Source organism: Alosa alosa, chromosome 10, assembly GCF_017589495.1.
Source record: "Alosa alosa isolate M-15738 ecotype Scorff River chromosome 10, AALO_Geno_1.1, whole genome shotgun sequence".
In the NCBI taxonomy this organism is placed as follows: domain Eukaryota; kingdom Metazoa; phylum Chordata; class Actinopteri; order Clupeiformes; family Clupeidae; genus Alosa; species Alosa alosa.
The window spans coordinates 26501124-26526381 of record NC_063198.1 but is presented as its reverse complement, the minus strand read 5'-3'; the positions used below and the strand labels follow the sequence as shown (position 1 = coordinate 26526381).

At 39.9% G+C, this 25258-nt stretch overlaps 4 protein-coding genes across 7 annotated transcripts in view; 1 reads left to right on the top strand and 3 right to left on the bottom strand.

Annotated features, from left to right (window-relative positions):
* Window positions 1–2394, top strand: part of cacna2d3 (calcium channel, voltage dependent, alpha2/delta subunit 3) — a 41886-nt gene extending 39492 nt beyond the window's left edge. The window contains exons 34-38 of the mRNA XM_048254755.1: window positions 5–60; window positions 173–293; window positions 646–758; window positions 1075–1157; window positions 1465–2394. Of these exons, the coding sequence (XP_048110712.1) occupies window positions 5–60; window positions 173–293; window positions 646–758; window positions 1075–1157; window positions 1465–1557 (466 nt within the window). The 3' untranslated portion in view covers window positions 1558–2394. The remainder of the gene's footprint in view (window positions 1–4; window positions 61–172; window positions 294–645; window positions 759–1074; window positions 1158–1464) is intronic.
* Window positions 2395–2498: 104 nt separating this feature from the next.
* LOC125302355 (location of vulva defective 1-like) lies at window positions 2499–7200 on the bottom strand. Its single transcript, XM_048255511.1, has 11 exons — window positions 7155–7200; window positions 6169–6330; window positions 5612–5677; window positions 5442–5522; window positions 4914–4932; window positions 4773–4798; window positions 4402–4436; window positions 4118–4169; window positions 3254–3288; window positions 2880–3125; window positions 2499–2685 (listed from the first exon to the last, which is right to left on the bottom strand). The coding sequence occupies exons 1-11, from the start codon at window positions 7198–7200 to the stop codon at window positions 2683–2685; spliced, it is 771 nt and encodes a 256-aa protein (XP_048111468.1). The 3' UTR covers window positions 2499–2682.
* On the bottom strand, window positions 6291–12937 carry LOC125301909 (putative uncharacterized protein DDB_G0290521). Of its 4 annotated transcripts, XR_007194812.1 has the most exons (7): window positions 12274–12937; window positions 12022–12180; window positions 10053–10079; window positions 9211–9495; window positions 8284–8605; window positions 7876–8181; window positions 6291–6330 (listed from the first exon to the last, which is right to left on the bottom strand). XR_007194812.1 is itself a non-coding variant. In XM_048254757.1 (5 exons), the coding sequence occupies exons 1-5, from the start codon at window positions 12686–12688 to the stop codon at window positions 8508–8510; spliced, it is 984 nt and encodes a 327-aa protein (XP_048110714.1). In that variant the 5' UTR covers window positions 12689–12937; the 3' UTR covers window positions 7327–8507. The 4 variants fall into 4 exon arrangements, 1 of the variants encoding a protein (XP_048110714.1); XR_007194811.1 differs by lacking the exon at window positions 6291–6330 and having other exon boundaries at window positions 7327–8181; XR_007194813.1 differs by lacking the exons at window positions 6291–6330; window positions 12022–12180; window positions 12274–12937 and adding an exon at window positions 10537–10620 and having other exon boundaries at window positions 7327–8181.
* A 339-nt stretch (window positions 12938–13276) lies between these two features.
* On the bottom strand, window positions 13277–17876 carry LOC125302354. The gene is made up of 7 exons (XM_048255510.1): window positions 17579–17876; window positions 17099–17404; window positions 16969–17019; window positions 14979–15296; window positions 14550–14855; window positions 13437–13465; window positions 13277–13360 (listed from the first exon to the last, which is right to left on the bottom strand). Exons 1-7 carry the CDS (start codon window positions 17874–17876, stop codon window positions 13277–13279), a joined length of 1392 nt encoding a protein of 463 aa, XP_048111467.1.
* Between the last annotated feature and the right edge of the window lie 7382 nt (window positions 17877–25258).

Here is a 25258-nt window from a genome sequence, read left to right as displayed (position 1 = left end):
TCAGATTTCTTTTGGAGTTTAACCTGTACAGTTGGTGGAATGTTGATGTCTCAGTTAAAGGTTGGTATCCATTTTAGGAGGGAGGGGAGGGGTAGACTCTTTTTTGGTCCACCTAACATGCATCATTATTTATTCCTATCACTATCTCTGCCGATTCTCTAACCGTCCCCAGCTGATCGAGGTCAGAGGGGTCGCCTCCATATGGTTCCCTGTGACACAGAGTACCCTGCCTTCGTTTCTGAGCGCACCATCAAAGAGACAGCCGGAAACATTGACTGTGAGGGCTGCATGAGGTAGGCTACAGTCTAAAATACACACTAGCATACCACATCACCTAACCAAGCTCTGCTCACTCAGGATGTGCTGTTGCCCTCAATACTTTAACATGCGATGCTTAAAATGTGCATGGGGTTAGACATATAGTTATAATAAAAAAACGACTGAAAAGAATAATAAAATCAAAAAATAAAAACCTCCATTAGCCTGCATTTTCTCATTTAGTAGCTAATACCACCAGTTGACCTACAGGAAGCATACACACTGAAAGATGAAGATATGATTGCTGTTAAAACATATGTTTTTATATCTTTGAAATATAACGATGGAATGTCTCATCGATTAACCACCTGCCTCTCTTGTTTGCAGGACTTTTGTCATTCAGCAGATTCCCAGCAGTAACCTCTTCATGGTTGTTGTGGACAACAAATGTGATTGTAGCTCCATCCCTTTAGTTAGCATGGAACCTATTGAGATCATGTATATCCTTTCCTGAAATGCTGGTGTCATTGCTCATATGTTCCAATGTCATTATTAGGGGGGGAAAAGTGGAAAATTGTGGATTAGGCTATAGAGGATAATTCATATTCATTTTTCTTCTGTAGTTTGTTTCTAAACAGCCTCCCAAAACGTCACAGCCCTAATGTTCATTCATGCTTCTCACAAAGTGATATAGAAATAGACTACATGATAGCTACATGGTGGTTATCATCTTGTCATTGTGATGATGCTATTTACACAAAGGCTCCTCCGTTGGTGAGTCTGTGTGGTTGTGTTTGGTCTTTGACTCCTGTGAACACAACGAGTCTCTGAAGTGTGAGCGCCTCAAGTTCCAGAAGGACAGGAAAAGACCAGACTCCTGCCATCCTTTCCATCCTGAGGTGGGGCACGCTTCCCAAAAGCAACTCTAATGTGTCAACTGATCGTCTGTTATATGATTATTTCAATACAAATGCATCTCATAGAAATGTTCATGTAGACTGTATGATCAAAAGGAGGGCTTGCATGTGTACTGAATGACATGTGTGTTGAATTTCCCCTTGGGGATCAATAAAGTATATCTATCTATCTATCTACTGTATGACATAATTCTAGTGTACTATCAATAATACTGTATAGCATGTATCATTTGCAAGTCATGACAAAACTAATTTGTGTTTGTGTGTGTGCCCGTGTGTGTGTGTGCAGGAGAACGCCAGGGAGTGTGGAGGGGCCTCTTCTCTCTCCCCCCAGCTCATGGCTGCTCTGCTTCCTCTACTGATCACCTTCATCACCAGGTGACCGTCTTGGACCCCACGCTGACCAGAGGAAGCCGCCTATCACAGTTCACCATGCTGATGACAAGTATCAGATGCCACCAATCAAAGCAAACCATGTTAATAGCCAACAATGGAGACCACCAATCAGAGCACATCATGCTTATCCAGGAGCAAATGGTGACCACTGTCCAGAGAAAATCTTTCTGATTTGTAGGGAAATATCCCTTTAGAGCACAACATGCAGAGAACATACAGACAAAACAGCCATCCAGAGAGTACAAGTCTTCTAGGAAAGACCATTTATTAGAAAGACAAAAGATAATTTGTTACACACTGTGGGCCATACCTCTGTTGGTCAGAGTGACTGCACACACTAGAACACAAATTAGCCATTGACTTGTTTAAAATATGTAAGAAAAGTGAATTCAAATGTTACAGTACCTACAAAGGTGATGTGACAGTTTGTTGGAATGACGTTTTTGCCTTGATTGCTTTTGTCTATTGAATACTCTGATGTGTTAAGTGTGGATTTTAATCGATAAAAAGAGTGACAAATGTTAAGCTGTTCATTTCATTCTACCTCTTAATTTTTACAGCTGAGGTGATTTCATATAGAAGTAGTAACTAAAACAATGCATGGACAGATTGAGGAAACTGTTGTAGTACATGAGCATATAGCCATGCCAGTAAGCATTTAAACCACAGTGTCAGTGGGTTTCGCTGCAGAGCTTTAGGCTCAGACTGAAACCCCACACGCCTGTTTTAAGAACATTGCTTTTATAAAGAGCTTCAAAGACCTATGTACATTTTGTCCTCCCAAGAGAAAAGAACAACAAATAAAGACATATTTTCCACTGTACAGCTGGAGTCTAACTGTGTGTTAGCCTGAGTACAGAGTCTGTGTCATTTCATAGCATTTCAGTAGATAAGAATACATTAGTATTTACTGGAGACAGAACAGAAAAACAAGACCACGTGCTAGCAACATATTAACTGTAATTTGTTATAAGGAATCTTATATATGTTATATGAATATTTTACCATAGGATCCAAATGATATCATATGTCTACATTCATTCTGCACATGTGTCTCTAGGTTGTCTGTCTTGGCCATAAGGTTTTCATCTTATTCTTGCAGGCTGTTTCACTACTGACAGAATGTATCAGAAGACAAGAAAATATATAAGCATTTTGGCCACAGCCTCATACTGTATAGTCTTGCATTACAGTGCCCTATTGACTACATTGATGGCACAGTTATATGTCTACTGACACAATGATAGTAGCTTGTACACATTTTGTTATAGCTTTAGTTTAAAGACTACAGGACCAGTGAAATTAGACCTGCAGAAAGCTGTAGGTCATGCCCTGCTGGCTGGTGTGTGGGTCCCTTCCTGCCTGTGCTAAGCTGTAGGTGGGGTTCTGCTGGGTGGTGTGTGGGTCCCTTCCTGCCTGTGCTAAGCTGTAGGTGGGGCCCTGCTGGCTGGTGTGTGGGTCCCTTTCTGCCTGTGCTAAGCTGTAGGTGGGGTTCTGCTGGGTGGAAACGTCCAGTGTGTCAGGAATGGTGCTGTACACATGACACGGGTTGGACTGAGGGAAACAAAGTGCATAGGTTTAGTTACTGAAAATATCCTTTACGGTAATACTGTACAGAAATAAGTTGGTCCAACTTAAGAGAAGTACTTGTAAAGGTACTTGTAAAGGTAAATCAGCCTTACCACATCCTGCTCCGAGTCTTTTTTCAGATCACTGCCTGAAACACCAAATGCATGAGAACGTATGAGGATGTGTACATGTGGTCAGGATAAGTATGTCTCACACTAGAACAAAGTATACGTGACACACAATGTGACCCACTGAAATAAAGTACCCCTGCTGAAAAAAACAGCTAGAAACCAGTTTATGCTGGTAGCTGGTTTTAGCTGGTCTTTGCTGGTTTTCTTCCAGCTCTTGCTGGACTTTGCTGGTGTAGCTGGTTAGGCCACCAGCTGGATATGCTGGTGTGACCATCTGAGGAAGCTGGTCATGCTGGTGTGACCAGCCTGTCTTGTGGGATACAGCTGGTGCAAGATGGTCATGCTGGTGACCAGCCTGTCAAGCTGGCCATGCTGGTTTGCTAGAATGACCAACATAAGCTGGCATGGCCAGTTAAACCAGCACTATAGACCAGCAACACCAGCTAAAATGACCAGCTTGAGGTGGTACGACAAGCAAAACCAGCTGAATGTATGTTTTCGCAAGAGTTTTGCTGGTCTAGCAGGTCAACCATCATAGGGTGGTCAAACAAGCTGGTCAACCAGCAAACCACCTTTACTGTAGCTGGTCAGGCTGTTTTTTTCAGCAGGTACCAGTCAAAGGTTTGGAACCAACTTTTTATAAACAAAACATATACTGCTACAACATTTGTAGTAGTAGCTATGTGTTCTGCTGCTGAAAATGACATTTAAAACAGTAAATCACACATGATTACCAGTCATATTTTTGTTATCAACGCTAGGGGAAATTATATCTTCATATTCATATTAAAATTGTTATACAGTAACTTCATCCTTTATCAACAGTGTTCCAGATACAGTTTTTACCTGAGATTTCCGAGAGGCCAAGGAGAGACCCATCACCCCCTGTATTCGGCTGCTGGAAGAAGACAATTATATACAGTGAGTAGTTGTTATCACTGAGCAGATATTTGATCTTAAGGAGAGGGAGAGAGGTTTCTGAACACGCTTTTTTTATGATGTGATGTTAGTGTTGTGTGTAGATAAGGTTCTTCACAGGCTTCACCATGCTCAGCTCAGTCAGTGAAAGGATGAGTTACTGAGAGATGTAATAGGCTATAAACATCAGCTGTTAAATCTTCTGTACTCACCTTGATCTCATTTGGACCAAATCTGATGGAATCACCTACATGTATGAATCAATCAATCACATGCTTTTAAAACTCTAAATTCAATGAGCACAACATCCACCTCTTGTGGCCACATCATTAACACAATTCATGTAGTTTTCACATAATATGCAGTCAATGAAAACATTTTTAATACCCAGTCTGACACCATTAGCTTAGCATAATTCACTAGAAGTGAATTATGCAAGACTGGATTATTGCAAACACAGAAAAGACACTATCCTCTTACTGAATCTAACTCTGAGGTAGAGCTGGCGTGTTCCTTTAAAAGTTTGTTAATAATTGTTTAAAAAAAACATTTGTTATTGGTAGAGTATATCATGATTTCTTACTTCTCCAATAGGTGGCATTCTGTGATCTGGACAGAAACAAAAACAAAATACATTTATACTGTATGATAAGCAAATGTGGTCTGTATTTTGAAGATGTATTTTGTGTCTGTATTTGATGTGTGGACTGCTGATTTCTCTGACCTTGTGTGTTTATGCCTCTCTGTAGGAAAGAGTTAGGTATTTACATTAACATGCTACACAAACATTTTCACAAAAATATGTTCAAAATCATATAACACAGAGATGTTTCTTTAATATTCCCACACTAAACACAAGCATAAGCACTCCATTATCGACAATCAACCAAATATTCATCAAGAAACGTATGTAACATTCTAAGGGAGGGCATTTACAGTAGCCTAGTGCTTAATCAAATGCAGATGAAGTGACACTGCCAGATGACGCTGATGTTTAAGTAGATTAGGTCAGACTAATCAACTTTGTCACTGAACAAGTAAAATACCAGTACAACGAAGTGCAGTTTCACATATAACCAGTAGTGCAAATAAACACACATTAAACACCACTGAACCCAGCTGACTTCATTATCTATCACAATCAAACAGACATCAACAAACCGCTAAAATGCTCTGTGGCAAGGCAGTTTCAGTAACTCATAAAAATCCAATTGACAAGACACCTTCTGATGACAAGGAAGTGAAAACTCACTGGAGCAGAGACATGAGGCCGTGAGGACCACCAGGAACAGGCCCACTACAAGTGCCACGGCTGGCAAAGACAACCATGGACCTTAATCAGAGACACAGTGTCATGCAGAGTATGTATGACTCACTGAAAACCAGGTATCATTCATGTGTGAGAAGAATTGAAAAGTTTACCAAATGTAAAGGAATCCTTTGCCGGTTGAGTTTGGTAGTCTCTTAGACTAGTTGAAACTGCTGGGTCTATACCAACAAATTATATAGGGAAGAGGAAAAAGCAAATCATTTATACACAGTCTTTCCATCAAGCATATTACTGTCACGATCACCATTTTACTGTAAGGTAGATCAGTTGACTAACCTGAAAGCAGTAAAGTTAGTTTAATATTTGACATTCATTTAACATTCAAAATTAAAACAACTGTGCAGGATGGAGACACTCATTTAAAATTCAATGGAGACTACCGTCCCTCATATGGTAGTCCAACATTTCCAACATTTAGGATTTTTCTAGTATCTGCTAATGGCCCTTTTAACTTTAATACAGCCACACACTTTAATCCGGCCTGTATAGCATTAGGTTATCATAGGCTGCTTGCTAATTTCCTGCCATATACGATGCTGTGGTTAGCTTTACTGCAAACTGCTTTTCACTGTTATGAGAACTTTCTCACATCATACAAACAAGGTGGAAAACTTCACTGGAGGGAGTGTTTAAAATACTGTATACCTACCAGACACTGAGGATGATGGATATTTTGTTTTTGCTGGTATTTTTGTTGTTGATGTTAATGTTGAAATTGCTGTTGATGTTACTGTTGTTGTTGATGTTAATATTGAAGTTGTTGTTGATGTTACTGTTGTTTCACATGTTGTTGCTGCTGTTGTTGTGGCTGCTGTGGACAGCAGATTAACAGTGTGAAATGTGTAATGATTCTTATTTTAACATATAGGCCTAGGCCTATTGCCTATATGTTACAACCCCATTTCCAACATGATAATCTGAAAATCACATAAATAAAATATTTAGTTGCAAAAATAAATTAGACAACATATCAAATGTTGAAACTGACATATTGCACTATTTTATGAAAAACATTTGTTCACATAAGTAATAAGCGCCGAGAGGGCTGTTTTAGTCATGATGCGCAAGCGAAGTGCCTAAAACCTCCCTTAGCTATTTCATAATGTAACCTACGGTCTTGAGTGGCTTATTGCTTTTCAGAAATGGTTATTAGCTATATCTGGCAAGATTCCATAAAATAATGGCACAGTAACAAAATGTAATAATTAATTAATAGATAATCATTCGCCATGAAATAAGGGCTATATATTTTTTTAAAGTTAGGATGGGATCAACAAAAGGTTGGAAATGTTGCGTAATGCTTAAGAAAACACAAAGAGGAACATTACACAACTAATTTAAAGCCTGTAGCCTCGCTTCATAGTACATGTAAGCTACATGGCAGTATTAACAAACTCTCAGTATCTCCCTGACTTCTGGGACCCTGAGATGTGAAACTCTGAGATTTCAGTTCCAACACAGCTTATTTGAGTAAGTTCAGTCAACACAAGGTGAGGTGAGTACATGCCCGACTACTTAAAAAAATTTAAAAAAAAAAAAAAAAAAACATCATCCATGGAGCTCCGGCATTAGCCTAATAGTCACCATGGCAACCAGTTAGTAAACTTTCCCCCACTCCAGAGCCAGACCTCCCACTCCCTACGTCACTCCATTTTGGAAGGTTAGACTTCTGTAGAGTCATCCCATAGGATCCATGTAACACTAATCAGTTAAATGTTCTATTTAAAAATGATATGAAAAAACATTCAATCCAATTTTCCAATAGTTCTTTTCAATGGAAATTTAACTGATACACGGACCCCAATGTCTGTCTGGCCACACCCACCAAAGTCTCCTTTCAGGGAGATACTAGTCTGGAACACTATAGTTTACTAGCATTTCCATCGGTCAGCAGATTAGCCTACCTGCCCAATCAGAGACGAGAGGGGATGACGCTATAATTTTGAAATTTGTGGTTAATCGTAAAAATGTGTTCGTTTCTTTACAGCAAAGGTAGGTTCACATACATGGTTTCCTGTTTGCCGATGCGGTTTATTGTCAGTTTGTAAAGTTTAGTAGGAAGTAATCAGGAATCCCTGATCAATGTGCCTAGTTAGGATGGACCAATGAGTTCAAAGTTAACACAATATCTGGCCTGTCACCATGCTAGTGTTGGAAAGGTTTCGCAATCTTGAGTGTCCAGACTTTGTTCACAAAGTGATTGAGTTTGGTTTTTATCAGGCTAGTCATCTCAAGTCATCAGATCTAAAGTTTACATTATTAAAAGTAATCATGTTCATTTGGACTGAAATCAATGATCAGTGAGAGACATGGAATGGGCTTTTTAATTTAACTTTTAACATGTGTGATATCTGACCTGTAAAGTTGTAAGGGTCACTGCGTGGAGAGAGTAATGGAGGTTTTGTGTTCACTGTATAATCACAGCTCACCCCTCTGCTTCTCACTGACTGCAGACGTCCGAATAAATCATCTTTGTTCACAGTAAACTGGCAGGACAGGTCTCCAGATGCACTCTTTGATGTCTTTGTTTTTAAATAAGACTGGCGTTCATCTCCAGTGTAAAGCTGGCAGTGGGTGGCCTCACCAAAATGCTTGGGTATGTCACAGACAATGGAGATGACACCATCATGAAGGACCATTATGTTTGGCTTCTGCAGTCTGTCTGTGTTGAGACCAGACAATTATTAGATCTACTTGAGTCCACACATAATGCTCATTGACACATTTCCAAACACTAGACTGACTAGAATGCTAGAATTCTCACCCAAAACAGTCAATGAAACATAATCTGAGTGATTTGATGGAGTTCTTGCTCCTTCTGTGAGGTAATTACACCCCACTTTAGCCTCTAGAGGGGAACTCTGACGTGTCCACTGCTGGATCTGAACACCAGTGAGGGACATTTGACATGATGGGTGACTGTATGGAGCAGCTTCTATCCCATCCAGGTAGAAGAGACACAGAGACGCAGACTGAGACTGAGGTACTTCACAGGTCATCTGAACTGTGCTGCTCTCTGAGGACTGCAGGGGAGATCTTCAGGTGGGGCCATGGAGGAGGAGGAGGAGCAGCAGTAACAGCAGGTGCTTTGGTGAAACAATAACAGACACCTCCAGTTATTTTATGGTACACATTGGGCAAGACTCTACAATATCTGGACATTATAAAACTTTTTGGAATTTGAAAATTCTCAGTCAATTTGACACAGTACAAAGTATATTTGTCAACAACTCATTTCACCATCTCTTTTAAAGTCTTGTTTTTCAGACACATTTCCTAGTCTGGCTATCACCAGACCAAGCTCACTCCTTTAAGATTGAACATTAGTCTGGGGAGTCTGCTATGCATTTTCTACTGCAGAAGAGGCACAATTAATGGGTATAGTTCAAATGACTATGTACGCTTCAACCAATCAGACCAACAATCCAGGTGAAGCGAACCTGATTGGACCCTGCAGATTTGTAACGGAAGCAGGATAGAAAAAATGTACAGGTCCCCAGTCTGAGCTGCAGGGCGAAATCAAACAGAGTCTACACATTTCCCTATAATGACCAGTCTTTTTGTGTTGATATAAGGATCACACCACTGTCTCATGGTGGCCAAAATAACAGGATATCACATCGGCAATGCTCCACACAGTCTTTCAGGCAATAGCATCATTGAATAACTTTGAAATGTGATGACATCTTACCGTGAACAATAACTGAAACAGATTGTGATTGCTGTGATGGTTTATCAGCAGTGTAGCAGTTGACTCTGATTATAGCAGGTAATGTGACCAAGCCTGACCATCTCATCAGTTCTTCCCCTGTGAGGGACAGCTGGCATGATGGGGCTTTGTATGTATTTGCCTTTTTATCCACTAAGGAGAAAATACAGTCTGAAAAAGGAGGAGACCGAGAGACCACACAGCTCAGATCAACTGAGTCTCTCTCCCTTACAATGTATGAGGACCCTGTCAGTGTAGGGGACAACCCTGTGAAAATGTATTTAAAACAAAAAGAAAAACAGATTTATTAATGACAAGTCTGATGATCTTAAACATCTTATGTTGTGGTTATACAGGCACATACAGCCTATTAGCTGTGTGCACAAACAAACACATCAGAACATAATAAAAATCGAAGATGATAGTTACATAATCAATTCGCCAGATACTTGAGGCACAATGTTAACCTAAGGCAGAAGCAGTTTGACTACATCCTGCATTGATGACATCTCTGTTAACCAGAAACGTGTTGAGTATTTGACCAACTGTCAAACACAGCAGAACAAAAGGCTAATCACATGGTTCAATAAAGCCACATCATAAAGTTACTGATGCTGCAGCTTTAAAGGTGAAAAACACTGCTGTACAATGGTTTGAATGTGCCAACTTTGAATCATGAATAAATAATAATTATTTTTAATAATGATTTTACTAATATCCCTGCTTGCATGAGGAATGTAGAAAAAATGTTTCATTTTATAAAAAAATATTAATTATATTATTAACATCTGTCATGAAACAAGCACTTCAGATTGTAAACTGACCTTGGGCTTTTGTGAAGTGAAATGGATCTAAGAAAAGAGAGATAAAGAAACAAGACAACGCAAGGTTTCTTATTCAAAAACAAAACAGTGCCCTCCACATTTATTGGTACCCCCAGATCACAGACCCAGACACTATACGTATCAGTAGGTATAGGGCTCTTTTCAGTATGGTCATCCTTCCAACCCACCTTAAATATCTGTTGCCCTAAAGCTTCATTTTCATTTTATCTGACCATAGCACATGCTTCCAGGCAAAGTCCCACTGTATAACAACTCCAACTATTTACATTCATAATTAAATGACAAAAATACTTTTCCTGACATCCATTTTAAATTGTCTATTTTTTGGAGACTTGGTGACTCCAGATGACTCCACTTTTTCTGTAACTCAACATTAGACATCAGTCATCTTTCAACAGTGATGACTGATATCTAACGTTAGATAATATGATGGTAAAATAAATGACAAAATGTCAGCACTTACATGAGTGAATAATAAAAACTATGCCATAGAGAAAGCACACCATTCTGCATACAGCCATGTTGATGAAGGACCTGAAAAGTGGTCTGACACGGACATCAAATAGAGACATGAAATGATGACAGACAACAGGAAACCACACACACCAGAGTGAGAGACTAAAAATATATGACTGTTTCCAATGACGATAGTTCTGTGGGAATGTAGAAGTGAAACCAAAGTCCTTTTAGGTAAGTCCCTCCACTCTGCGGCCATTTACCAACGTTTTATGGGCACTCATCGGGCACAGTCTTTGGGTCGAACTGCGCGTGCGCAAGGCTTCACGACACCAATCTTGCTCCAGCGGCAAGATCACAACACATGATTGGCACGATGTCTTCACAACACACCATATGATTGGCTCGATGTATTCACATCACACCACATGATTGGCTCAATGTATTTACATGTCGACGTTTTGCCAAGGAAGGGGTGGGATATGTGTAGACAACGGCCATATTGGCGTGACAAACTAGCCCCATACATTTCTATGGAGTATTTTTTGAGTGCGGTGTCTCCACATTAGAAAGTCTCTGGTGAAACTGATATGAAGGGGAGGCCTTAAACCCACAACCCTCACTACAAAAACACATACACATGTATGCAGGGGCAAAATTTGTTTTAAATTTGTATTATTTTTTATAACCACAATCTTCATCACTGTATATTGTTCACCTCTTTTTAGATCAACTAAGAGTGAGACTTGTGGTAGGTGAAAGTGTATGTGCATTGCACGCGTGAAACATTGTCAACACATGTACCTAAATAGGCTACATTTATTAACATATTGTTATTTGTCGAGCATTCATCAGGACCCGTTATCTGGCTCACTCCTTTACTCCCTCTTCTCCTTTCCCCACCTTCTTTGGAAGGCCCCTCTGCCTCTCCTCTCCTAACTCTTCAGCACTGCAAAAAATGAATTCTAACCAAGTGTTATTGATCTTATATTAAGATTAAAAAATCTAATTTTAAATCTAAAATCTAGTTTTTAGTATGAAAAGACTTACCTAGAGCCCTCTCAAAAGATCATTTTGACTTAATTTAAGAAGACTTTAACTTATTTTAAGGAGTCTTATCAAGACAAATTTGCTCAATGCACTGGCAGAAAAATTTGCTTGTTTTTAGGACAAATTTGCTTAACGCACTGGCAGACAAATTTGCTTGTTTTCAAGATAAGATGTCTTAAAATAAGTGAATTATTTTTTAAATTAAGTCAAATGATTTCACAAGAAAGCACTAGGTAATTCTCTTTATACTGAAAACAATACCAACTAGTTTTTCTTATCTTGATATAAGATTAATAACACTTGGTTAGATTTTGTTAGATAAGCCGTTTTTGCAGTGAGGATAAACTGTTATGTCTTACTTTTTGCACACCTGACCAAATAGCCTAATGCTAGACTTAGTTTCAGTCTTATTGATGTTTCTGAATGTGAATAAAGAACTTCCCATTATATAGGCCTACCGGACAGAATGTAACAGTCACGGTAGCTGTAAGGGGAGAGCTGGACCGAGGAGCAGGGCAAGTTGAGGAAAGGCGAGATCGAGGTAACCAGGAATCTTTAATATCAGCAACCACGTATAACAACATCAATGACCTACAGGGGACTGAGGGGAGACAGAGGGTTTAAATACACAGGGGTTAACAGGGCACAGGTGAACAAGGAACAAGACTCAGGTGGAAACCATAATTAAACTAACAAGGATCATGTGAGGGGCGGAGACACACTTGGGCGGAGGGGGCCAAGGCAGGTGGGTCAGGCGGGCGGCCGGGTGGACGGCCGGACAGGGTCGGCAGGTCAGGTGGACGGCCGGTCGGAGTCGAACGCGGGACTGGAGCAGGAGCCGGAGCAGGAGCAGAAGCGGGAACCGAAGCAGGAGCCGGAGCGGGAGCCAGACTCGGGACTGGAGCCGGAGCCAGGGTCAGAATCGGCACTGGAGTTGGAGCCGGAATCGGGACTGGTCGTTGGGGAGCTAGGACTGGAGCGGGGACTGCAGAGAGTTGGGGAGCCTGGACTGGAGCAGTAGAGGGACCTGGCCAGTCCTCCTCAGAGGACCAGTCGTCCTCACTCGACCCTCCATCCTCTTTGTCCTCCCAGAAAAGCTCCCAGGGCATTAGATGTTCGGGCAAATCGCCATAAAATCAAAGAACTTGCCTGCTAGGTCCACGCACACGACACTCTTCCATTTTGACTTGGATTGTATTGACTACAGCGGCCACATGTGGTACAACATGGTATTACAAAAGGTTTGAATGCATACAGGGGATAACACAGAGCATGAGGAGGTGTGAGAACCAGAGGGACATAAGTCTCATTTTGGGCAAAATTGAGGTGTATACATCAAATAAAAGCTCTTGAGCAACTATTTCTACTTTCAAAAGGAGAAGATGATTTTATTTCTAATAAAAAAATTCTTGTTAATTTTAGCATTATTAGTGAAAAACCAAAGGACTTAACACTGAACACAATGTTTAGGCCCTCCTGAGTTAGAGAAATGTCACTTACGCCCCTCTGGTTCCTAGGCCCTTTTGACCAGACATCATAATCATATTGTGATGCTATTTCTAGGTAATTTTGGATGCTTTAAATTAAATAACTCAGCATAGCATCTTTCAACAAGGTCGACACCATAGCTCATGACATGAAGTTACTCAGCTTGTGATATAATTTTTGTAGATGATTCCCACTCTGTTAAAGCAGTTCTACAGTTGTTTCTCATCGGTCTGTTTAGATGTGGGCGCTTCAGGATGTGCCAGACAGAAAGTCCCAAATGTCACTGACTGCTGCTGTAGAGGAAAATATGAAATTTGATTTGACCCTGCTTCAGAAATATCATAGCAAATCCTAGCTTCTTATACTTACTGAATAGCTTGTGGTCATTTCAGGTTCATCTAGAAAATCACAAACACACAAGATGAAGACAATTAACAAGGTGAACCAAGGTGAGCAATAGACACATTAAAAATACACAGTGAAAAAAAAGACCTGTTAGATTTACTTACTTCAGATATGTGTATTAAATAACTATGTGCATAAACCTGGCTATAAATAAGAAACACACACTTGATATTATAGGGGCGTTGTTACAGTGTATCTACACCATGCAGTCAAGAGTAACAAACTGTAATAAAATGTAATACCATGTACTAATGCAACAGGCTTGAAATGACTCTTGAATGAATTGTTATGTTTATGATGTTGTTGAATTGTTAAATGTTATATGTTTCTCTCTTACATACGTATTAGGGGTGTAAAGGTACACATATTCGTACCGAAACATTTAGCTACAGGACGTTAGGTTCAATACAAATCTGTGCCGAATGTATCGAATGCAGTCCAACAGTAATCAACAAAAATAATGTTTTGTGTGTGGACCATGTTTAAAATTCGCGTTCCAAGACAAACATATTAATGGCGGACCATATTTCAGTTTAGTCAATTAACGTCAAAACACATTTGACACCTTTTCAAAATACTATTCTCGTTGTGCATCAGCAATATTGTCAGTGAATTTGAACGTACAGGCTTACCGTATCAAAAATTAACAAACCAAAACCGAGGTACACACCGAACCATGTATAATATATATATATATATATATATATATATATATATATATATATAGTTTTAGAGCTACTTGGTGGGTTAAGTTAAGTCAAGTCACTTTTGTTAAGTCACTTGCGTTTTTGTGGAGTAAATACTGGCCATTTAATATGGGCTTTGTTGAATGGGTTTATGGGCTGTGGGCTCTATGCTAATTGTCTACCTGGCTGGTCAGAAAGCGATGGGCGGATTGGCTCTTTAGAGAGGCAGAAAAAATGGGCCAAAAAATGGGCCAAACATAATGGCCAAACAAGATGGCAGATGTGCTTTTCTGGTGATAACACTTAAACCTGCTGAAAGAAATGTGGAATTTGCAATGAGAGACATGGAATGAGCTTTTTACTTTCACTTTTAACAAGTGTGATATCTGACCTGTAAAGTTGTAAGGGTCACTGCGTGGAGAGAGAGATGGAGGTTCTGTGTTCACTGTATAATCACAGCTCACCCCTCTGCTTCTCACTGACTGCAGGCGTCTGAATAAATCATCTTTGTTCACAGTAAACTGGCAGAACAGGTCTCCAGTTGCACTCTTTGATGTCTTTGTTTTTAGATAAGACTGGCGTTCATCACCAGTGTAAAGCTGGCAGTGGGTGGCCTCACCAAAATGCTTGGGTATGTCACAGACAATGGAGATGGAACCATCATGAAGGACCATTATGTTTGGCTTCTGCAGTCTGTCTGTGTTGAGAGACCAGACAGTTATCAGAGATATTAGAGTCCACACAAAACAGAGGTAACATGCTGTAAAATTCATTGATAGATTATCAAACACTAGACTGACTAGAATGTGAGAATTCTCACCCAGAACAGTCAATGCAACATAATCTGAGTGATCTGATTGAGTTCTTTCTCCTTCTGTGAGGTAATTACACCCCACTTTAGCCTCTAGAGGGGAACTCTGACGTGTCCACTGCTGGATCTGAACACCAGAGAGGGACATTTGACATGATGGGTGACTGTATGGAGCAGCTTCTATCCCATCCAGGTAGAAGAGACACAGAGACGCAGACTGAGACTGAGGTACTTCACAGGTCATCTGAACTGTGCTGCTCTCTCTGAGGACTGCAGGGGAGATCTTCAGGTGGGGCCTTGGAGGAGGAGCAGCAGTAACAGCAGGTGCTTTGGTGAAACAATAACAGACATAGTACCTCCAGTTATTTTATGGGCAAGACTCTACAATATCTGGATATGTTATAGATTTTTTGGACTTTGAAAGTCCTTGATGTCACTTGTCACGTGAACGCCATTTTGAACATTTTCAGTGTGAAAAGCAGGATGTTGTGGTAAAACTGCTGTCGCACTCCATTCTCTTATATCATATACAATTTCAGCTGCTTTGATAACAATCCTGATGGCTTGGACGAAAAACCTTGAGTCTTTCCGATTAATATTCATGATGATGGATGTTGAAAAGGGGGCTAATGAAGGAAATCAGATCCTGAGATCAGTATAAAGAATATATTAGTAGGACAGGGCTGCATCACCACCTATATAACGCAAGTAGAGGAACGACTGGTGTGCTATCTCGGCTAAATGTCAAAATACGGCCCAACACCGCACTTTATTTTGGCAATCCACTGCCAACAAATGTCCATGTCTCCTGGGAAACAATGAGAAAAATAGTTCTTTGTTCCATCATTGGTAAGAAATAGACAGCAATAAGCTATTACTCCATTCACTCACTACAACCAAAGCCTCGTTTTCGCCCAGCGTGACAAGGGTGAATAGCCTGGTTTCAACCAAACTCACTTTGAGAATAGAGTCTGGGGATTCATGATTGGGAAACCTTTCCAACTAGCATGGTGATGGACGTAGCCGTAGCATTAACTTTAAAATCATTGGTCCAGCCTAACCAATCACATTGATCAGGGAATCCTATCGTTCCTAACGTTACTTCCTACTTTGCCAAAACTTTACAAACTGAAAATGAACAGCATCAGTAGTCAGGAAACAAAAATGTGTAGGTCTACTTTTGCTATGAATACAAAACACATTCTTGCAACTGCAATTTTTGGTGTTTCTCTTTTTGGGGTCCGATGAAAATGTTAATTATTTTGTTCCAGACTGGTATCTCCCTGAAAGGAGATCTAGATGGGTGTGGCCATTCTAAGTAGCCTACATACAGTTTTGTCAACAACTATATCATCATCTTCAGATAAATTTCCCTGTGGTGACCCGTATATTTGTGTTGTTGAGATAAGGATCACACCATTGATTCATGCGGTGGCCAAAATTACTGAGGATACCACATCTGCAATGCTCCACACATTCTTTCAGGCATCATATTTGAATGACTTGTGAAAATGTGATAACATTTTGATTGCTGTAATGGTTTGTGTAGTGATGTAGTGGCTCGATTAAATTACATGCATTTTCAAATCATGTTGACATAAAACTTCTTCACACATGTATAAACTGTTTCTACAATTATAAAACATTTTCACACATGAGTATATCATATGTCTATGAATATTTTACACATGCACAAAATATTTCTTCAGGTACCTAATTTCTTTGCACATCCACAAATTATTTTACACGGCTGCAAAACTTTGTTACAAAGTGCTTCCTGCATCTCTGACATGTAATCTCTGTCACATTTGCATTTCCTAATGTTTAGTTATTAAAGTTATTAAACGTGTTCTGAGAATCGGTAAGTACGTGGTATAACACTCATCAATGTAAAAAGGCTGCTGCACAAGAGTTATCATAAACTACCATTGTTTGCAACCGTTTACCTGAAATAAAATTGTAAATGTTAAGTTATTTTTGTTCAGAGCACCATACATACCTGGCTGTGAAGATGGCAGATGTGCTTTTCTGGTGATAACACTTAAACCTGCTGAAAGAAATGTGGAATTTGCAATGAGAGACATGGAATGAGCTTTTTACTTTCACTTTTAACAAGTGTGATATCTGACCTGTAAAGTTGTAAGGGTCACTGCGTGGAGAGAGAGATGGAGGTTCTGTGTTCACTGTATAATCACAGCTCACCCCTCTGCTTCTCACTGACTGCAGGCGTCTGAATAAATCATCTTTGTTCACAGTAAACTGGCAGAACAGGTCTCCAGTTGCACTCTTTGATGTCTTTGTTTTTAGATAAGACTGGCGTTCATCACCAGTGTAAAGTTGGCAGTCAGTGGCCTCACCAAAATGCTTGGGTATGTCACAGACAATGGAGATGAAACCATCATGAAGGACCTTTATGTTAGGCTTCTGCAGTCTGTCTGTGTTGAGAGACCAGAGAGTTATCAGAGACATTAGAATCCACACAAAGTTTTTAGATATGTTCTGTACGTGACATCTATTAATATATTCTATGTCATCAGAAGTAACATACTGTACATTTTTCATTTACTGTACATATATATTATCAAACACTAGAATGTGAGAATTCTCACCCATAACAGTCAATGAAACATAATCTGAGTGATCTGATTGAGTTCTTTCTCCTTCTGTGAGGTAATTACACCCCACTTTAGCCTCTAGAGGGGAACTCTGACGTGTCCACTGCTGGATCTGAACACCAGTGAGGGACATTTGACATGATGGGTGACTGTATGGAGCAGCTTCTATCCCATCCAGGTAGAAGAGACACAGAGACGCAGACTGAGACTGAGGTACTTCACAGGTCATCTGAACTGTGCTGCTCCCTCTGAGGACTGCAGGACTGCAGGGGAGATCTTCAGGTGGGGCCATATTTTGGGGGTCCGAGGATGATCAAAAGCCCCCTAGGAGCAGCAGTATAAAATATAACAGCAGGTGTTTGTACATCCTCTATGTGAAAATAAATCAATTTGTCTCTAACTGCGTGTTTGCATGCATGCGTGTGAGTGTGTGCGTGCCTGTGTGTGTGTGAATGTCAATTTGTCTCCATCTCCTATAGAGCCTGACCGATATAGAATTTTCGAGGCCGATACCAATTTCGATATTTGAGTTTTTCAAAAACTGATAACCAATATCGACCGATTGTCATTTTTAACACAATGTAAATATGTTCTCCCATAACAAGGTTCTAATCCAGGTGGGGCATTATGTATTTGAATTGGCCTGACTATCGAGTTTCCTAATGAAATGCTCTTTATATACAGTAATTATTTTTTTTAAGAAATAAAAGAGTGTATAGAATAGAAAGAACAAATAAAGTACCCTCCACATTTATTGGTAAAGTTGCGTAATAAGTAAAAAGTGTAAAAAAAACAACTTTTGTTAATTTGTCCAGGTACCAGACTCTCTCTTGTCTATTCTGCGCTTTAGCCCAATCAACTGGTTATGTATAGAGTTCATATCAGGGGACTGAAATGGCCATGGCAGAAGTTTAATTTTGTGTTCAGTAAACAATTTCTCTGTTGATCTGGACCTATGCTTTTGGATCATCAACCTGCTGGATGATCCAATAATGACCCACTTAGTTTCTTGACAGAGACGGACATATTTTGATTTAAAATGTTGTCTTTTGATTGCCCTCTTTTGGGGTACAGCACCCGTTAGCAGGGTTACCTGCCAAGTCACAGCCTGATGTCTAGTGTCCTGACCTCTGTGTGTCTGTGTACATGTTGTCATTGTATCTGTTATTTAATAAAAACAGATATATTTTGGTAATGGGAAACCACTTTACCTAATAGTAAAATTACACTGAAAATAGCCTAGGCCTCAAAGGACTAATATATGTGATATTTTACAGTGTTGGAACGTCATGGCCTCAACTGGTCACCCCTGTTAACATTTTATGGGGGCACCACTAAGCTATGCCTACAATATCAGCCCCCATTGTTCTAATTAGCAATATAATCAGCAATATTGCAAGAGTGAAAACGAATGGCATGGTGTCCCTGCTAATACCAATTCATTGAAGCCCATTTAAGGTGTGATGAAATTTTGATACAGTACAGAGAATTTGTTAACAACTAATTTCCGTATGGTGACCAGTCTTTGTGGTGTGTTGATGATATAAGGATCACACCACTGATTCATGGTGGCCAAAATAACACAGGATATCACATCGGCTTTCAGGCAATGGCATCATATTTGAAACTTTGAAATGACATATCTTACCTTTAACAATAACTGAAACAGATTGTGATTGCTGTGATGGTTTATCAGCAGCATAGCAGTTCATTTTGACTATATCAGGTAATGAGACCAAGCCTGACCATCTCATCAGGTCTTCCCCTGTGAGGGACAGCTGGCATGATGGGGCTTTGTATGTATTTGCCTCTTTATCCACTAAGGAGAAAATGTAGTCTGAAGGAGGAGGCTGAGAGACCGCACAGCTCAGATCAACTGAGTCTCTCTCACTTATAACGTTTGAGGACACTGTCAGAGTAGGGGAAAACCCTGTGTAAATTGATTTAAAAGGAAAAAGAAAAACAGAATTATTAAAGAGAAGTCTGATGATCTTAAACATCTCTTATGTTGTGGTTACTACAGGCACATACAGCCCATAGCTGTGTGCACAAACAAACACATCAGACATAAAAAAAGAAACATGGAAGATGAGAGTTACATAATGAATGCACCAGATACTTGAGGCACAATGTTACCTAAGGAAGAAGCAGTTTGACTAGATCCTGCATTGATGACATCTCTGTTAACCAGAAACGTGTTGAGTATTTGACCAACTCTGGTCAAACACAGCAAAACAAAAGGCTAGTCGGCAAGGTACAATAAAGCCACATCATCAAGTTAATGATGTGGCTTCAAAGGTGAAAAACACTGCTGTACAATGGCTTGAATATGCAGGTGCCAATTTTGAATCATGAATAAATAATAATTTTACTAGTATCCCTGCTTGTATTAAGAATGTAGAAAAAAGGTTTATCTTTCAAGACTCTGTCAACCAATTACTAGAGTATAATAAGCAGTGACTCGATTATATTATTAACATCTGTCATGAAACACACATTTAAAGGAGTAGTTCGGAATTGTGGACATAGGACCTCATTTCCAAGTTAACCAGTGTGATATTTATCAGTGGACTGGCTGAGACGTTTTGAAAACGGTCTGATAAATATCACACTGGCTAACTTGGAAATGAGGTCCTATGTCCAAAATCCCGAACAACCCCTTTAAGATAGGAAACTGACCTTGGGCTTTTGTGAAATGAAATGGACCTAAGGAAAGAGAAATAAAGAAACAAGTCAAAACAAGGTTTCTTATTCAAAAACAAATACAGTGCCCCCCCCTGGTAAAATTGTGTAAAAAGATGTGTAAAAAAATAAACTTCAAGTCATTTATCTTAGTCAATGAAAACAATGAGGTTGTCCAGAATCTCTTTTCCATTCTGCTCTTTAGCCCATTCAACTGGTTGTCTATTGAGTTCAGATCAGAGGACTGAAATGCATGGTAGACGTTTCATTTTTTAATAATTTCTAAACAAGCAAACAATGAAGTTGTTCATGATACCATGCACCCTAATGAGGTTCCCAGGGTCAAATCAGGACCAGATCACAGACCCAGACACTTATCAGTAGATATAGGGCTTTTTTCAGTATAGTCATCATTCTATATATTCTAAACCCACCCAATGTTCATTGCCCAATAGCTTAATTTCCATTTCATCTGACCATAGCACACGGTTCCAGGCAAAGTCCCAGTGGTATAACATCAACCATTTACATTCATAATTAAATGCAAAAAAAAACTTTTCCTGACATCCATTCTAAATTGTCTAATTTTTGGAGAATTGGTGACCCCATGCAGGTGCTACTTTTTCTATAACTCTCCAACAGTGATGACCGATATCTAACGTTAGATAATATGATAGCAAAATAGATGACAAAATGTCAGCGCTATACTTACAGTATGGGTGAATAATAAAAACGATGGCATAGAGAAAGCACACCATTCTGCATACAGCCATGTTGATGAAGGACCTGAAAAGTGGTCTGACACACAGACATCAAACAGGGACGTAAAATGAGGGACCACCCACACACCAGAGTGAGAGATTCAGACGCGGACACAGCTTTATTACTTGAGTAAAAGTACAGATACCCTTTGCTCAATTTTACTCAAGTACAAGTAAAAGTACAACAGTCAGATGCCTACTTAAGTAAAAGTACTGAAGTACTTGTTTTTAAAAGTACTTGAGTATCAAGAGTACAAGAGTAGCCTACATTTTCGAAATATTGCATTACTACTGCCACAGTGCTTACATTTATGTACAGAAACGTCCTACATGGAGTTATGAAAAATGTTAATACCTTGGAGAATGTAAAAGGAATTGAAAGTAAAATCAAGTCATTTTCATCTTTTTACCATGTTGCCAGGGATGGGCAGTATCTCTAATACATGTATTTAAAATACGTATTTCAAATACAAAATACTATTTTGTAATTGAAACACTTGAAGCGAAAACTATCATTAACTTGTTCAGACAGTTGAAATAGTCTGGCGGGGTGGGGCCACAGGTTGGCACATTCCCGGGATGGCTCTGTTGCGTCTTCATCCATTGTTTCGTCCATGTTTTCGTCTCTTATCTAAATCTGACCATGGAGTTGACTTTGGCGGAAAGCTGAAGGTGATTGCTGATAGGCTGTCCCAATCAGTGGCGCCTGCACAATCCAATCACGTTTGAGAGGGAAACAACAAATTGAGGGTTTCTGAGAATTTTATTTTCCTTTTTTTTTTTTTAGAAGTAGTAACTGGTACAGTTATGGATAGAAATGTAGTGGAGTAAAGAGTACAATATTTGCCTGTCAAATGTACTTGAGTAAAGTCATGAGTACTCCCCAAAAATGATACTCGAGTAAAGTACAGATCCCTCAAAATTGTACTCAAGAAAATGTACTCTGTTACTGTCCGGCTCTGGAGAGATTTAAAATGTTTCTTTCTTTTGGCGATAGTTATGTGGGAATTTTGAATGTAGAAGTGAAACTGATATGCAGGGCCGCTTCTCCCTATATATTCACCCTAATGAAAGCCCCCTCCCCTGTCTGCCCTTGAGTCAAGAAAGTGACAGACAGGTAGGCCTAGTTAAAAAGTGTTTCAGACTACATTAAGAAGATGAACATGAAACCGAATTACCATTCAGGGCATGAAAAACGGATGTAACTTCAACAACAGTCAGGTAAACTGGTTTGATGTCTACACGCATCTCTCCAGCGCGTGTTGCCTGCAAGCCTTTCCCGGTCACGGTGGCCTATTTATAAGGTGTGCAATATACAGTAATCGCATGTTCCGTTTTTGAATGCGGATGACTGGCTACATAAAAAAAAAAAAACCAACAACCTCATGTTTAAATGCGCTCATGATAACCTGCAGCTCGGGATGAAACTAGCAGTTTTTCGGCAGAAACGTAGGAGAGCACGTCAAAACTAATTGGTATTTTCTCTCTTCCATTTTAAAAGAAGTAAATGGTTTTACAATATTTCAGTCAAGCTTTAGTTGGTTTAGATAGCCTACAACTGAACTATGCAAAATGGAAAGTAGCCCAATGTAACTTTGACAGACACACAGGTGAAGAACAGCCAGTCAGCCTCAGCCAGTAGGCTACTAGCACAACCAGATCCTTACAAAAAAATAACTGCATTGCTTCAAGTGTCAAACTGCAGATTTCTGAGTATCAAAACCGCAGTTTTGGAGGAAATATTTACAGTTCTTATGCAGGGAATGCAGTATTTTGGACAAAAACTGCATTGCACTGCATAGTACTGTAATTTACTACAGAAATGCAGTACATTGGACACTGGAAAATACTAGGCTACTGCAATGTAGCCTACTATAACTGAACTGTACTTCGAAAAAGATGTAGTTATTTTTTGTAAGGGGATATGTACAGCTGCAGCAAGCATCAAAAGCAAACGGCCCAGACCCTAAAACTGGGCATTTATATAGATGTAAAGGTCCTTTATGGGGAAAAACACTATTTGGTAACTTCCAGACATCCAAAATGGGGTGGGATGATTGTATTGGGAGCACTGAGGTGTCAGATAATATATACATATAAAAATGGTTACATTTTGATCCTCAGAGTTCAGTTAGGATGGCCCCTTAGCAGGATTTTGCCTATAGGCCCCATGGAAGTCTGAACCGACACTGCTAGCCTATTCCTCAGAAATATAGCTGATATAAACTGAAATTAATCCTAGCTAAGTCTGTTTTGTTTGAATGTCAACTGAAGTAATGGTACCCTGCATCACTTCTAGCACCTTTAAACTTGAAGTGCTTTGGTGATATTTTAATTCCATGTGGACGGAGCCAACACCGGCACCGAGATGAGTGCACTGTCACTTCACACCCACATCAGCGCCAAAGTTTTTAACTGCCAAACACTGGTCGAACAATGGATTTTATGGAGTGTCGCCGACAAAATAGAACTGAATCGTAATTTAGGCGGTGGCAAAGTGTGATGCTGGTGTGCAGAGTTGTATTGAGAAGACCAACATAATATAATTGAATTTCAAAAGGGGACTGTGCCGCACTCGTGTCCACAGCCCTTAAAAGCACCATTCCACCGGTGGGTTGCAGACACATGGCCCAATTGCCACTATTGGTCTAAAATTTTTCATTTGTTCAGTTATACTCCATATATCATTTTGATAACATTTCATGTATTTTCTAAATATTTATGACAAGTTAAATTTAAAGAGATGGTGGTCCAATGGTGGACCACAAGTGGTATGCCACCGGCAGCATACCACCAGCAGTCTGTTATCTGCCAATCTGATTTTGCTATCTGGGGTGCGTCAAAATAGTAGCAGCCAAAGGTGATTGTTGATAACAGAACAAGTTACAATGTAAAATAAAAAAATATTTGGCTGCACACAATTAATGCGATTAAAAAAAATTCCCTAGTTGGAATCCATTTGTGTCTTTGTATCTGATTTTGACACACACACTAAACACTTGTCACTTTTTTGGTTCATCTACCATAAATTGTTTATTTTTAGGGCTTTTGCACCCCTGGTACAATTAGCAGTGTATGCTATTCGTACCCTGGTGGAATTAGAAGTGAATTCTATTCGTACCCTGGTGCACACAGCGATGTGTCCTATTAGTACCCCGTCTGGTACAAATATCAATGTATGCTATTCAATGGTGCATGTGTCCTATTAGTACCCCGTCTGGTACAAATATCAGTGTATGCTATTCGTACCCCGGTGCACACAGCAATGTGTTCTAGTAATTCTATCAGAAAGACTCAGGGAGGTACAATGAAAGTTAACACACGTTTTAATCCATCAAAGGATATACAAAAGGCATAAGCAACAATAAGACAGTCTTTGGCATAGGCCCCGTCCTCGGTCCAGGTCACCGAGTGTGCAGACCCTTTCAGATCCTGCCGGTATGAGATGGCAGGGGCGGAGCCTACCCCCAAAGAATAAGAAATAAAGATATCCACCGGAATGCTTAGATGGTCATCCTCTCTGAAATAGAGCATAACAATATTAAACAGTGCATGTTGTATTATCCGGTTGAGCTCGGGAGATGAATCAGAGAAAGCGAGACAGACAGAGACACATGAAGAATATACTATTAATAAAATAAACTGATGATTTGATGAGGATTCAACCACCTGTGACTCAAATTCTATGATTGATTTAAAGTTAAGGAAGGGAATTGAGCTTGCAGATGTTCAACCCTTTGAACAAGCTTGAGTGACTAATGCTTGCAGAAGCTTAGCTTAAGGGTTAACTAACAACGTGCAGGACGATGAGCTTGCAATTACAAACGCTCAGGGTCAGTGCAGGGGATAGAGCCTGCAGTTGCAGATGCTCAGGGTCAGTGCAGCAGAATAGAGCTCGCAGTTGCAGATGCTCAAGGTTAGTGCAGTGGGATAGTAACCTGGCAATAGCCAGATGAATTTCGCTCCGCCTAGCGCCACTCATCCATCTGGAACCGATCCATTGAAGTGTTGCTTCAGAAGGCTGGGCCTAATCAAAAAATGCTTGCATATGATTGAATAAGCCACTTGTCCGTCATCTATTGACGTGCTACTTCAACCACTCACATCGAAGCCAACCCGTGACGCTAATAACAGACTCACAGTCGCTTCTACGCTTACGCCACATCTATGAAACTCCGCCCTGCGTCCTGATTGGCTAAACCATAAAGTTGGTTGGAGAAATCACTCTCAA

Excerpts from the sequence above, each read along its gene's own strand:
- LOC125302355 (XM_048255511.1), bottom strand. The coding sequence starts at position 7,200 with ATGACTCTACAGAAGTCTAACCTTCCAAAATGGAGTGACGTAGGGA. Across the intron at positions 5,523-5,611 it reads AAAGGATTCCTTTACATTTG|GTCCATGGTTGTCTTTGCCA; the intron begins GTAAACTTTTCA and ends TCTCTGATTAAG. Across the intron at positions 3,289-4,117 it reads TGGCCTCTCGGAAATCTCAG|GCAGTGATCTGAAAAAAGAC; the intron begins GTAAAAACTGTA and ends TTGGTGTTTCAG.
- LOC125302354 (XM_048255510.1), bottom strand. The coding sequence starts at position 17,876 with ATGGCCCCACCTGAAGATCTCCCCTGCAGTCCTGCAGTCCTCAGAGGG. Across the intron at positions 17,405-17,578 it reads TGTTTCATTGACTGTTATGG|ACAGACTGCAGAAGCCTAAC; the intron begins GTGAGAATTCTC and ends CTCTCAACACAG. Across the intron at positions 13,466-14,549 it reads TGACCCTTACAACTTTACAG|ATGAACCTGAAATGACCACA; the intron begins GTCAGATATCAC and ends GTGATTTTCTAG.
- LOC125301909 (XM_048254757.1), bottom strand. The coding sequence starts at position 12,688 with ATGCCCTGGGAGCTTTTCTGGGAGGACAAAGAGGATGGAGGGTCGAGT. Across the intron at positions 9,496-10,052 it reads TCACTTCACAAAAGCCCAAG|GGTTGTCCCCTACACTGACA; the intron begins GTCAGTTTACAA and ends ACATTTTCACAG. Across the intron at positions 8,606-9,210 it reads TGTTTCAGTTATTGTTCACG|CACCTGCTGTTACTGCTGCT; the intron begins GTAAGATGTCAT and ends GTTTCACCAAAG.